General features: G+C 42.4%; 1 protein-coding gene across 3 annotated transcripts in view; it reads right to left on the bottom strand.

Moving 5' to 3' along the window:
• Positions 1-14222, bottom strand: part of grin2da (glutamate receptor, ionotropic, N-methyl D-aspartate 2D, a) — a 97622-nt gene that overhangs the window by 30853 nt on the left and 52547 nt on the right. For 2 of the 3 annotated variants that reach the window (XM_077008026.1, XM_077008028.1), the window contains exons 5-12: positions 13402-13522; positions 12945-13150; positions 10283-10451; positions 9775-9928; positions 4408-4533; positions 3964-4193; positions 3498-3658; positions 935-1122 (exon numbers count right to left, since the gene is read on the bottom strand). In XM_077008026.1, coding sequence (XP_076864141.1) covers positions 935-1122; positions 3498-3658; positions 3964-4193; positions 4408-4533; positions 9775-9928; positions 10283-10451; positions 12945-13150; positions 13402-13522 — 1355 coding nt within the window. The remainder of the gene's footprint in view (positions 1-934; positions 1123-3497; positions 3659-3963; positions 4194-4407; positions 4534-9774; positions 9929-10282; positions 10452-12944; positions 13151-13401; positions 13523-14222) is intronic. The other variant, XM_077008027.1, reaches the window with a different exon arrangement.

Consider the following 14222-nt stretch of genomic DNA (forward strand, 5'->3'; position numbering starts at 1 on the left):
TTCTGCAATGACTTCCAGTTTAACTAGTAACCCTGAATTTACTAACTCATTGATCAGTTAGGTAGGGCCAGGTTCATGTTGATTTTCAACCTCATTAATGGATACTGGATACATTAATGGATAATGGAAACCCTTACTCCCGAAGCCTGACTCCAAGACCACCTTCTCCACACCCAATACACACAGGCCATATAGAGTTCTTCACTGTGGACTTTCAGGGGCTCCCACTATGTTCAAGCAGCTGGTAGACATGGCCATATAATCCTACCATTGATTAGCAGAAACGTACCTGGATGCCATCATCATCCATTTACTGAGGTTCACTATTTGTGATATCAGAATGAGCCTACTCCAGCCCCAACAGGGTGAACTTCTGCAGCTTCTGCCTAGACAACATCTGCAACATTATACAAGGAAGCTATGTGCCCAATTCAGGTGTGACTGCATCCCTGTTACTCATTAACAGTAGCATCTGTCTGGCTCTGTCATTAACCCTTTTGTTTCCACAACCTCACATCCTCTCCTTGGTTTGGTGAATAAGTATAGACTTCATGGCTAAGTCACCATCTATTTCTTTTGCTGGTTATGGTGCAGTGATGCTTACAGGGTGCATTGTTTTAGTAATTGTTTCATTTGTTGCTATTCAGCAGATAACGAAATAATAAATTGTTCAGATTGTAATGTGTGCTGTGAACACATTGGCTCATTTTCACAATGTTCTTACGAGTTTCTTTTCAAGGAGTGCATACTCCTTCTTTTCAAGGGGTATGAAATGAGAATCAAGAGTGCATGTTAACCGAAATGTAGCATTAAAATAAACAATATAATACTGTATGTGACCCATGTCATATTGTTACAGCCTGAAGCAGAAGTACATAGCCACTGACTCTTTTTATGTGCTCATTACAACTTTTTTGAACAATAGTCTGCTCACCATCTCCCACCAGCTGCAGCAAAGCAAGATCCAGTGGCCTTTTCCAGCGGGAGTTCTTGTGCAGGGCGATGCCATATCCTGTTGTGGCAAATACCTTTCCTGAACCAATTGTCATCACTTTGCAACCTTCATCTTTCCGTGCCATATAGTTGAGCACAGCTGCATCATAGATGAATGCATCCAGCTTGCTGTAAGGGGAAAATAATATAAAGCAAGGACTGTAAGGACAATAAGTACTGCTACAGCCTAAAATTCAGTTTCATTAAATTTTAAATGCACCATCAGCAAAGAATTTAATTTCATAACTTTATTTCATCCCTCTACAAGTACTCTGCATATGTAAGAATGTCTTCCTGAATGATGGAAAAGCAACATGGGTGGCATAGCTGTCATCAAAATACAAAATCAAATATCTATTTCCTATAATACTACATATTTTGAGTGCCATGTACCACATAAAACCGATTCAAGGTCAGTAAGCACAACCAGAATTAATACATAAGGTGCACCGGATTAAAAGGCGCACTGTCGATTTCTGAGAAAATGAAAGGATATTTTAAATGCACAACAGAGGGAATTATCATAGCCTTGACGTGTAAAAAACGATTGGTTGAGATTATATGTTTTTCAAGGTCTGTACAGAATCAGTGCAACATTATACGCAAACCAGAAAAATAAGATTATTGCAGAGAAGTGGAGGTTAACATCAGATGTTAGTAACAGCACTTAAGATTTCTCTGCTCCAAAGTGACCATACTGCTATTATTGTTCATTTACACTGCAGTTTGATGTACACTAGACCATGATGTACACTAGACCATGATGTACACTAGAGCTATTTCAGGTGCTCTTGCTGACGCTCTTCAGGAGGTGTCTCAGTTTGAGGTGAAAAATGGTCTTTGTTCTTAACCCTCCTGTCGTGTTCGGGTCAAATCTGACCGATTTACAACTTAAACCACTCATAAATATTGTGTTTTACATCTGATTGCTGCAAGGCCTTATGCCATCCTCCACACTATGCACTGGAACATATAAAAGTGATGATCATCTTTTTCATTGAATTTTGAGTGTTTTAAACCAACGTTTTACATCTGTGTTGTTGCCGGTCAAGCGTGACCATCACAGGAAATGAATGGGTATTCAGAATATATTCATCTATCAGACAGAAAACATCCCCATACACACTCACACACACACACATATACCTATACACAGCTACACACACAGACACACACCTACACACACACACACACACACACACACACTCAGACACACACACACCTACACACAGACACACACACACACACACTCACTCACACACACACCTACACACACAGACACACACCTACACACACACCACACACACACACACTCGCTCTCTCTCACACACACACACACACACCTAAACACACACACCTAAACACACACACACACACACCTACACACACACAGACACACACACTTACACACACACACACACACCTACACACACACAGACACTCACTCACTCGCTCACTCACTCACTCGCTCACACACACACCTACACACACAGACACACACACATACAGACACACCTACACACACAGACACAGACACACACACACACATGTTGTGCCTATGTTTGCAAGGCCCCTCTGATCTGAGTGTGACATGCCACTCATGTGCATGAATTCACACACACACACACACTCACTCACTCACTCACTCACACACCTACACACACCTAAACACACACAGACTCACACACACACAGACACACACACACACCTACACACACAGACACACACACACACACGTTATGCCTATGTTTGCAAGGCCCCTCTGATCTGAGTGTGACATGCCACTCATGTGCATGAATTCACACACACGCACACACACACACACACACACACACACACACACACACACACACACACACACTCACTCACTCACTCACACACCTACACACACACCTAAACACACAGACACACACACACACACCTACACACACAGACACACACACACACACCTACAGACACAGACACATGTTATGCCTATGTTTGCAAGGCACACTGTGATCTGAGTGTGACATGCCACTCATGTGCATGAATTTACATGCGCGCGTGCACACACACACACACACACACACACACACACACACTCACTCACTCACTCACTCATTCACACACACACCTACACACATACACCTAAACACACACACACACACACTCACTCACTCACTCATTCACACACACACCTACACACACACCTAAACACACACACACACACACCTAAACACACACAGACACTCACACACACACACAGACACACACACAGACACAAAGACACACCTACACACACACCTACAGACACAGACACACACACGTTATGCCGGTGTTTGCAAGGTGGTGTTTGCAAGGGTTTTTTGTGTGTTAAAACAGACCGGTCTCTGAAGACCGGGAACACTAAAGTAAAAAACGTGAGGTCAACAAAACCGAAGGGTTAATTATGAAGAAATCTGTCCTTTACGATCATAGTAGCTCGGAAAAAATATGCTCTTCAGTTACCGATGTCGTCCACTCACCCAGTCTTGAGATTATCGATGGCTTCCTCCACTCCTCTCTGGTTATTACGCACCATGTACTGATGCATGTTGGGGTAGTTGCTCCGAATGTTCTCCTCGGTGCTGCCGTTAGGTACAGTACCAAAGCGGAGGGGTGGGTACTGCTCTGTGGGCTGCTGGAACTGAAGGTGGGAAAGGAAGGGGAGTCCTGCAAACTGCTGATCAGATTACTGACCAAACGTTTCGAGTTATGCCAAATACAGTTCACGGGCGCTTTGCATCTCTGTTGGAAAGTATGATAACACTATCATCCCAAAGGATCAGCCCCTAAGATATCTTCGGTGATAATCACATCACTAGCCTTTAAATCATCTAACCTGGTTTGAGAGAATATTATGGAGAACAGAACATAATACATCAGTTCATGACTAGTGTTGCTAGGCAGCCCTACTCATAATTGTCGTATGATACAAAATGCATCAATTACCTTTTTGTCACTCAGACCAGACACTGTGTCAATGTATTCCTCTTGGATCATGAAGGCAGCAAGATTAGCAGTGTAGCTTGCCAAGAAGATGACAGCGAAGAAAGCCCAGACCAGTACCATGATCTTACTGGTAGTTCCTCTAGGGTTCTCCACAGGAACTGAGTTATTAAAGACCAGAGCCCATAACAACCAGACAGACTTCCCTATGGTGAACTTAGATCCTCCCGCCTCTGAAACAGAAAGAGATAGAGGTTGATATAGAAATTTCGGGACTGGAGGGAGAGAAGAAAACAGACTGAACAAAATGCAGGAGCATTTGAGTGTTCACAGGCTGCTGAATTGGATTATCATAATAAAAACTTCACATTGCAGCTTGGCGATCATCAAAGCTTTGCAACGCTGAATGTATTTTACATGTGCCCACAGCAAGAAACGTCAACTTACTTTTCCCACTTTGTAGACTTCTGTTGTATCCAACAGGACTGAAAAACTCAAAGATGAACACAGTTACAGCCACCACTGACAGACACATGACAAACATCATCACCCACACTGCAGGACTATATGGCTCTGAAACACAGGAGACAAGAGCTGGGTCAAAAGGCAAATGTAAAGATCCACAAAACAGCTCATCCCAATACATCTGCATTTTTTAAATGAGTTATGGCAGAATTATAAAGCAACACACATAAAGTAGGTAAACAGTACAGCTTGTGCTGGGCTTGTGCAACCTGTGATATCCTTCCTTAAGTACCAAAAGCAAATGTACAGAGTTTTTATAATTTTTGGATTTTGTAAATGTAAATTGTGGTCATAAACAGATTGACATGGTCAGCAACAATACTCAGGTAGGCTGTGACTTTGACATGATGCTCAATTGATACTACTGGGCCTAAAGTGTGCCAGTAAAATATCCCCCAAACCACAAAACAGTCTGGATCACAGAGTGAAATAAGAGAGAAGCACATCCAATAAGAAAAGTTCATCTGGTCTTGGTGCTATGGTATATAATGAAAGTCTACCATTAGGCTCTGAGTGTGTTTCTCAAGGATCGAGCATGCTGCCTATGCGTGGGCTGTATACTGTAAGACAAGACTCTTCTCTTCCTCTTTCTGTATGTGAACTGTTCTATGTATGACATGCCTCTTTCTCTTTCTGTATGTAGACTGTTCTTTGCATGACAAAACCCTTCTCTTCCTAAGGTAAGCAATGTAAATGTCAGTCCTGGTGTCTGTGAGCTCACCAGAACCCAGTAAGCTCTTGGTTCCATCAGGTCAAGCTGCTCATTGGCAGGGTGCACAGTTTGAAAGGCAGTACAAATTACTGGTGGCAGCATGAATGCAATTATGGTGGAGGCTGATACTGGGACTGTTTACTGTATACACATATTTGTCTGTATATATACTAGTGGTGGGCCGTTAACGGCGTTAACGGCGTTCGTTAATTTGATACTCTTATCGGGCGATATAAAAATTATCGCCGTTAATCTATTCTTAAAGTTGGGTTGGGAACTGGGTCAAAATGGGTAAGCAAACTATGATGACTTTCAACTTGATAGTTTAGCTCGGCTGTATTCCTAACCAAATTGCACAGTAGGGGCGAGAACGAGTTTTCAAATCTGTAAATAAACCCTCTGTATTAAGAAACCCTATCTCAAAAACTGACTTTTAGTGATTACTTGGGTAGCATGCATATGAGCCATTTTAATATAGATTAATCTAGATTAATTTCAAGATTTCAGTGAGATTAATCTAGATAAAAAAAATTAATCTATGCCCACCCCTAATATATACACATACAGATAAGGATTGATTTAGATATGTGCAAAGCAGATGACCATTCTGTACCTTTCTTATTTATTTATTTATTTATTTATTTATATAAATATATAATGTCTTGGGAATGACATATACAAGTCCTGCACTTTGGTCAGAGGGATTTTAAGCCATTCTTCTTACAGGACAGTGGCCAGGTCACTACATGATGCTGATGGAGGAAAACGTTTCCTGACTCACTCCTCCAAAACACCCCAAAGTGGCTCAATAATGTTTAGATCTGGTGACTGTACAGGCCATGGGAGATGTTCAACTTCACTTTCATGTTCATCAAACCAATCTTTCACCAGTCTTGCTGTGTGTATTGGTGCAGTCATACTGATACACGACACCGCCTTCAGGATACAATGTTTGAACCATTGGATGCACATGGTCCTCCAGAATGGTTTGGTAGTCCTTGGCAGTGACGCGCCCATCTAGCACAAGTATTGGGCCAAGGGAATGTCATGATATGGCAGCCCAAACCATCACTGATCCACCCCCATGCTTCACTCTGGGCAACAGTCTGGGTGGTACGCTTCTTTAGGGCTTCTCCACACCGTAACTCTCCCGGATGTGGGAAAACAGTAAAGGTGGACTCATCAGAGAACAATACATGTTTCATACTGTCTACAGCCCAAGATTTGCACTCCTTGCACCATTGAAACTGAAATTTGGCATTGGCACAAGTGACCAAAGGTTTGGCTATAGCAGCAGACCGTGTATAGTTTTGGTGGAAACAGGAGAGTTGAGGTGCACGTTTAATTCTGTCGTGATTTGGGCAGCAGTGGTTTTATGTTTTTTGGATACAATCAGCACAATCAGTTAGCACCGGAACATCCCTTTCAGACAGCGCCACAAATGTGGCTCTGACTGGGGATCACTGGACCTCTGTTAGCAACAAGAATCATCTTGGTGTGACAGCTCATATTATAGATGATGAATCTATAGATGAAGATCCAGTCATTTGCTTTGAGCATGCAGAAGACCACTTCTAGGCACTATGGAGATGCCTGTGGCAGAGGCCTGGGAAATTTAAGAAAAATATACCATCTAAAATGGTATTAAAAAACATCTTCTGATTTACTTCAATTCTTCCAATATCATGAGCAAAACTCCCAAAATTAAACAACATTTTTGGTCAGAATTTCCAGTGTTCTGAACTGTTTTCTGCACTCATCTGTGTAGTAGACTGGTGGAAAAATAAACAAGATGTTGAAGTTTATGATTATGTTCATTGATTCATTCATCATTCAAACTTAAATTAATATTTCTCATGTTAAATACTGAAATGCAATTAAAATTAATTTCGATTAATTTCGATTAATTAATTACAAAGCTTCCAATTAATTCTATTAATTTTTTAATTGCGTCCCACCCCTAATATATACAGGGTGTCTACAGGTTTGACCAAGTGAAAATTAAGACATTTTAAGACTTTTTAATACCCTTTTCCAAATAAAATTAAGACCAACTCGGAAGATCATACACGTTCAAATAAAGCACAAAAACCAACTGATTATTTACATTATTTATCTAGCTGCTTGAACACTTAAAATGCGAGGGTCCGCGCGGCGAAAATGACGCAATCGCGGTGGCTCCGTCCGTGCACGAGGGGCTCTCGCGCTGTCGCTTCGCGAGGTCGTGCACCTCCCAAATTTTGTAACTTCGCGCGCGCCGCGCTTCTGCGCAATGTAACAAGTCATATTTGCAGGGTTTATGCACCTTTACAAGGTGGAATTAAAGCACTTGTACGTAACTTTCAAGGTCCATTTCTATATTTCCCAGCACGTTAAACTTAATTAAGTTAAATATTTATACATATACTCGAAATGATTCGCTTTTTCATCACATTATTTAATGGTTGTTTCTTTTCAAAACACCCTATCTTAACGTCTTCACGTTCTCTCATGTTTCGTCCTGGAATTACAAGAGGCTCATATTTGTTAACGCAAGGTTGCCAACTTTTGACGTTCGCTTGGAGTGAGATTTTAAGGTGGCGAGTGTAAATTGTCAAGCGGGGGTGGCGGCGAATGTAAGTTGTTGAGCGGGGGGGGGGGGGGGGGGGTAACGTAACGTAGCGAACGTAAAATGAACACAAATTAAGTATTATATCGCGATCTGTCGATCGCCGGTGGTTGGTGCCAGAGCGAACTAGTAACTCATTGAATCATCATTGAATCATAGATGTGGATCAGAGGTAAATAAACTGGATTTTTTTTTCGCCGTGAGATATCGGAAGTGTGGCGTGAGAGCGTGTGAAGACGGTCAAATGCGTGTGTCTCACGCTCAATGCGTGAGAGTTGGCAACCCTGGTTAACGTAATACAAGGGAACTGTTCAGTCAGACAGATATTTGATGTGAAACGAAGTAGTTACAATTTCAAGCATTTTCAAGTAGGCTACTTTAGCTCTTTAAATTACACCACTTTTCACACCTGGAACACAAAGCAACATTAAAATTGGTCAGGTAAATGTTCCTTCCCCTGTTTTTGAGGGGTGTTTCTTTATACTAACACATATTGTTACGGACAACACTGCACAGAACATGACGCATCAAGTATGAACGCTTCCGCCGTTCGCGGAGGTTCGCACGAAGTGGGCAGAGTCGGTCACGGTCACTCGCGAAAGTAACAACCAGGGTACATCAGCAGCAGGGCAAAACGTTAATATTGCAGGCTGCTGCTGACGAGCCTTGATGGTATCTGACAGCTCTGAGCCACCAAGAATATATCGGGTCTTCCCCTGGCTAAATTTGCATTTCCCCATCTCTCCGAACAGACGTTAACCTACACACATCCTGCCAGTCCAACAACCATACCGAGCAATACTGCGAAGGTTGTGCCCTGCATGGCTACCGATTTCCGCCCCCGAGGTTCAACACAGAACGGAATTATTCCTCACTAAATTTAGCTCCGCAAATTTAAGACATTTCGGTTGAAAATTTAAGACAAAATAAGACTTTTCAAGGCCTTATTTGACAAAAATGAAATTTAATACCATTTAAGACTTTTTAAGGACCCGCGGCCACCCTGATATATATATATATATATATATATATATATATAAAGCTACAGAATGGCCATCTGCTTTGCACATATTTGAATCAATCCTGATTTTAATTTATTTACATTTTTTATCATGGTGTCTTTCTGTCTATGTGTACTGCTGTAAACTAGTTATATTTAGTCAGCTACTGTGCTCATGTCAACACTGTATCTGTTAAGTGATAATATGATAACCTATACATAATGTATCCATGAAGTTGTGGAGTGTGATGAATCCAATTTTCACTCTCTGTATGTACTTTTTTAAGGATTTATGTACTTTAAAGGAGTTGATATATTAATATTTATATAGTCTAATTAAAGAAAATTTAATTTTTATGTAAGCAAAAAAGTAATTAAAGATTCTAAAACACTCAAAAAATTCTTATTCAACCAGTTTTCAGTCATCTTGAGCTCATCAAAGATGTTTTAATTAGGCAGTATCACAGTGTATTGGATAACTCAGTCTGATGGCCTTCACCATCAAAACAGCAAAATTAAAGGGATTGGCTGATAGAAGTAAATTTGTGTCATTGGAGTTCTGCGGTTATTTGATTGACTAGAAGAACATGACTGACTTGTGTTTGAACAACCCCAGCCCCCCCCCCCCCCCCCCCCCCCCCCCCCCCCCCCCCCCCCCCCCCCCCCCCCCCCCCCCCACTCATTGCTCCATGGTGGTGCAACATGTGCAGACTAATCTCACTGGGAAATAAGGACCTGCATTCATGTTCCCCTGTAAGCAATACAGAAAACTGCCAGACAGCAAGACAAATAGACAGGAGGAAAAAAGGCAATCTATCATCAGCACTGAATTGACTATGTGATTAGGCTGGTTTCTCACATTGTAGGCTGCACCACTTGTGACATTTCTGGGATCCTTTCTCCAGCATCATATTGAGAACTCAGTACAGAAATCTGAAGCCCCGTGACAGTAATGTCTGCCTCTCTCACCAAGGAACGCAGAAGGAGACACAGTGCCGTTGCTACGAGAGACCATCACGCTGATGCCTGTCTCCACGAAAGGAACAGAGAACTCCACAACCTCAGATCTCTCTTCATTGATGGTCAGAGAGCCAATGGCCATGTCAGCTCGCTTGGATACCACCTGGTCAAAAGGACAAATAGGTGGAAAAAAGAACATTCAAACCATTCACATTCAAACTGCTCAAATTCATTCCACTCACACTCAAAAGCACTCGCATTTACACAGGCGCTGCCACAGTTTATGCTATCAAAAGTTGACTAAATAAAAGCACATGTGAAAGTCTTGTCTTGACAAAAGTTATTTTTGGGTGATAAGTACCTTGTGTAATACACTTCAAACACTTACTGAAAAAAGGTATAATTACTGTTAAAAGGGGATGAGCTCAGTCATCTGTAAGACGGCTGTCACGCCCATTTCAGAGGAGTATGTGATGCATGTCAACAAGACAATCTAAAATAATAATGACTGTCTGACCTCCCCAACCATTCCATTCCACTGTCCGTCTATGTTTTTCCCATGTCTGCCATTGGTCACCAGATAGAGGTCATAGGTGAAGCCCACTATTTTAGCCAGTCGCTTGAGAACATCGATGCAGAAACCTTTGCAGCAGTGCTTCATGGACTGTATGCCTTCCACAACCACACTGTTAAAAAAGAGGGAAAAAGAGAGGGCAAGGGAGAGAAGCTTTGTTTTTATGAAAATTGAGTCCCTGCATCACTGTGGTTAAACTGTGACAGCATTGAAGTGAAGCAGTGAAGTGCATAAGGTCTCCATCCATCCATCCATCCATTCTCATCCGCTTATCCGGGTCGCGGGGACAGTAGCCTAAGCAAAGATGCCCAGGTTTCCCTCTCCCCAGCCACCTCTTCTAGCTCTTCTGGGGGGATACTGAGGCGTTCTCAAGACAGCCGAGAGATATAATCTCTCCAGCTTATCCTGGGTCTTCCCCGAGGTCTCCACCCAGTTGGAGGCACCCAGGTGGCATCCGGACCAGATGCCTGAACCACCTCAACTGGCTCCTCTCTACATGGAGGAGCAGCGACTCTTCTCCGAGCCTCTCCCAGATAACCGTGCTCCATACCTTATCTCTAAGGCAGAGCCCGGACATTTTAGCCGCTTGTATTTGCGATCTCATTCTTTCGGTCACTACCCAGAGCTCGTGACCATAGGGAAGACTCGAAACATAGATTGACCAGTAAATCGAGAGCTTTGCTATTTGGCTCAGCACTCTCTTCACCACAATGGTCCGGTGCAGCACCCGCAATACTGCAGCCACAGCACCGATCCGCCTGTCAATCCCTCGCTCCATCCTTCCCTTACTCGTGAACAAGAACCCGAGATACTTGAACTCCTCCACTTGGGGCAAGGACTCACTCACGACCCAGAGAGGGCACTCCACCCTTGTCCGACTAGGGTCTCCAAAGACAAATTGGTCCTAGTAAAGTAAAGTAAAGTAAAGTAGTAAAGTAAGTAAAATTGGTCCTAGGTGATGGGCCAGACAAAGAGTAATCCAAAAACCCCTATGGAATTTACAAATAACAGGATCAGGGTTACCGGGGCCTCACCCTGGAGCCAGGCCTGGGGAAAGAGCTCCTTGGTGAATGCCTGGTGACCGGGTTTCTACCCATGGGGCCCAATCAGGCACGGACTAAAGAAGACACGTGGGTTCACTCTCCCATGGATCGAGTGGAGGCAGAAGGTGGGGGCTTTGGCATAGGTTACTGAAGCTGGCTCTTAAGACATAATATCTCTAGAGAATCTGTATATATATATATATATATATATATATATATATATATATATATATATATATATATATATATATATATTAGTGGTGGGATTTTAATGCATTAATTTCGATTAATTAATTACAGGGAAATTAACGAACTAAAAAAATTAACACATTTTAACGCATTTAACACATGAGACACTTTTGCACCATGGAATGTTTCTCGGTGCACGAGTTCCAGACATACAGATTATATGGACGCACAATAAGATCATGATGGAGATGACTGAAGAGGCTACGCTGGTGGATGGGAAAAGTACAAACACAAATAGTGTTATTTGCACTTTATGTAGGAAGGAGTTCGCTTATCACAGGAGCACTTCCACCCTTCATTACCACCTCAACGCAAAACATGTTGGTGCTAATGCGCAGGTCAGTAATGATAACTGCTAAATGTATTACTAGTACGAGCAAACAGTGTCGCCAGTCAACACTCGACCACATGTCGGGGTTCAAATTAAGAAACAAAATGTCAAAGTCCACGTCGGACAAATTGACCAATTCAGATGGATCACTGGACTGTAGACCGCTTTCTGTAGTCGAAGGCTTAAGTAAGATGCGGCGAGTTTAAACACATCCGCCGTTTGCGGAGTCAAGCGCTACGGTTTATGTAGAAGTGCTGCAAATTGCGTCAGCTGATGCAAGTTACGAACTGCCGTCCAGAAAGACAATGTCGAAGAAAATCCAGCAGCGGTGTGATGAGGAAAGGGAAGTAAAACAGGTTATTGTGAAGAGCGCCACAAATGTGGCTCTGACTGGGGATCACTGGACCTCTGTTAGCAACAAGAATTATCTTGGTGTGACAGCTCATATTATAGATGATAAATGAAAGATCCTGTCATTTGCTTTGACCATGCAGAAGACCACTTCTAGGCACTATGGAGATGCCTGTGGCAGAGGCCTGGGGAATTAAAGAAAAATATACCATCTAAAATGGTATTAAAAACATCTTCTGTTTTACTTCAATTCTTCCAATATCCTGAGCAAAACTCCCAAAATTAAACAACATTTTTGGTCAGAATTTCCAGTGTTCTGAAAACTGATTGCTCTGTTTTCTGTACTCATCTATTGGTCTGTGTAGTAGACTGGTGGAAAAATAAACAAGATGTTGAAGTTTATGCTTATTTTCATTGATTCATTCATCATTCAAACTTAAATTAATATTTCTCATGTTAAATATTGAAATGCGATTACAATGCGATTAATTTCGATTAATTAATTACAACTCTTCAAATTAATTCGATTATTTTTTTTAATCGCGTCCCACCCCTAATATATATATATATATATAAAATGTGGTCTGACAGTTATCTGACAGGAACGTCCAACTTAAAGTCAAGCTCAGACCTGTTGTTGAGGGGCAGTCGGCAGGGCACCGAGTCACGGATGCAGGAGCCTGTGCCAGGGTCGGCTGGCTCCACGATGACGAAGGGCCTCTCCTCCAGCGTGACCACCCGCAGGTGCTGGCTGTCATCGAGAGGCTTGAGGAAAGGGCCGTAGCGGGACCAGGGTGGGTATCGCAGACGTAGCACGCCATTCTCCCACCAGCCCACCTTCATAACGGGACACATCACTCATACATTATTAAAGCCCCATAACTCACAAATGCTATTAACAGCAGGGCTAATCTACTTCACAAAAAATCTGAAAAATGTAACTGATTAAAAAAGGAGGATTTAAAAGGAGGATAGTTTGTATTTATTGGACTGCACTAGTGCCACATTACATTACACTTGTGAATTTAATGTGTTAATCCAGTGAACAAATGAATGAATGAATGAATGTTCAAGACCAAGGCTCTCACCCTCACCTCTTCCCAGCCACGTCCAGCCATGTAGGAGATGACATCCACTAGGGGATTGGCCAAATAGCCATCATCATTAAAGGAGTAGTCTCGCCCTGATAGTGTTATGTTACTGAAGAACCTGCACAAGGTACAAAGCAGTAAAAACAAAGAGGAAGACAGACAGAGAGAGGAAGAGAGAAAGGGTGAGTGAAGGAACAAATTAAGGATAAGAAAGGTGATAAAGAGGGGGAAAGAGGGAATGTGAAGGACAGAGGTAGAGGGAGGATAATGAAGAAAGGGAGAAGTAGAGCTGGCAGAGATTGAGAGAGAGATATAGACGGAGAGATAGATAGGAGTGTCATTAGTCACCTTCCCACTCTGGATATTGTGTGTGTTTTGTGCTGAATGCTTCAGGGACCTTTATATAAACCTTTTGACAATGCTGCCATTGAAAACTAGTGAGGCAGTCCTGGATTCCCAATGAATATGAATGCATGAATGTGGAGCTGAATCACATGTAGTAGGAAGGAAAGGAGAAAATTAGCTCAGGCCTAAGGTGAAAGATCACGTACGCTGAAACGAATCATGGTATATTTCAATGGATGAATGTATGACAGAATGAATGAAAACATTATCATGCTGGCTAACTCAAACAGTAAACAAGCTCTTCTTTGGAAGAGAAACCAGAGTGACCTGCCCAGGAGGGCTGGAAGGATCACTCTGCCTGGGGTTCGCATCACGCAATCGACAGCCACACCCGTCACCTTGCCAGTGCTTTCATTATTCCAGTGTTTAGGGCTCTTAGGATGCTGCTGAGATGTTCTCATGAGTCTCCATGA

Source organism: Brachyhypopomus gauderio, chromosome 6 (genome assembly GCF_052324685.1).
Source record: "Brachyhypopomus gauderio isolate BG-103 chromosome 6, BGAUD_0.2, whole genome shotgun sequence".
Taxonomy (NCBI): Eukaryota; Metazoa; Chordata; class Actinopteri; order Gymnotiformes; family Hypopomidae; genus Brachyhypopomus; species Brachyhypopomus gauderio.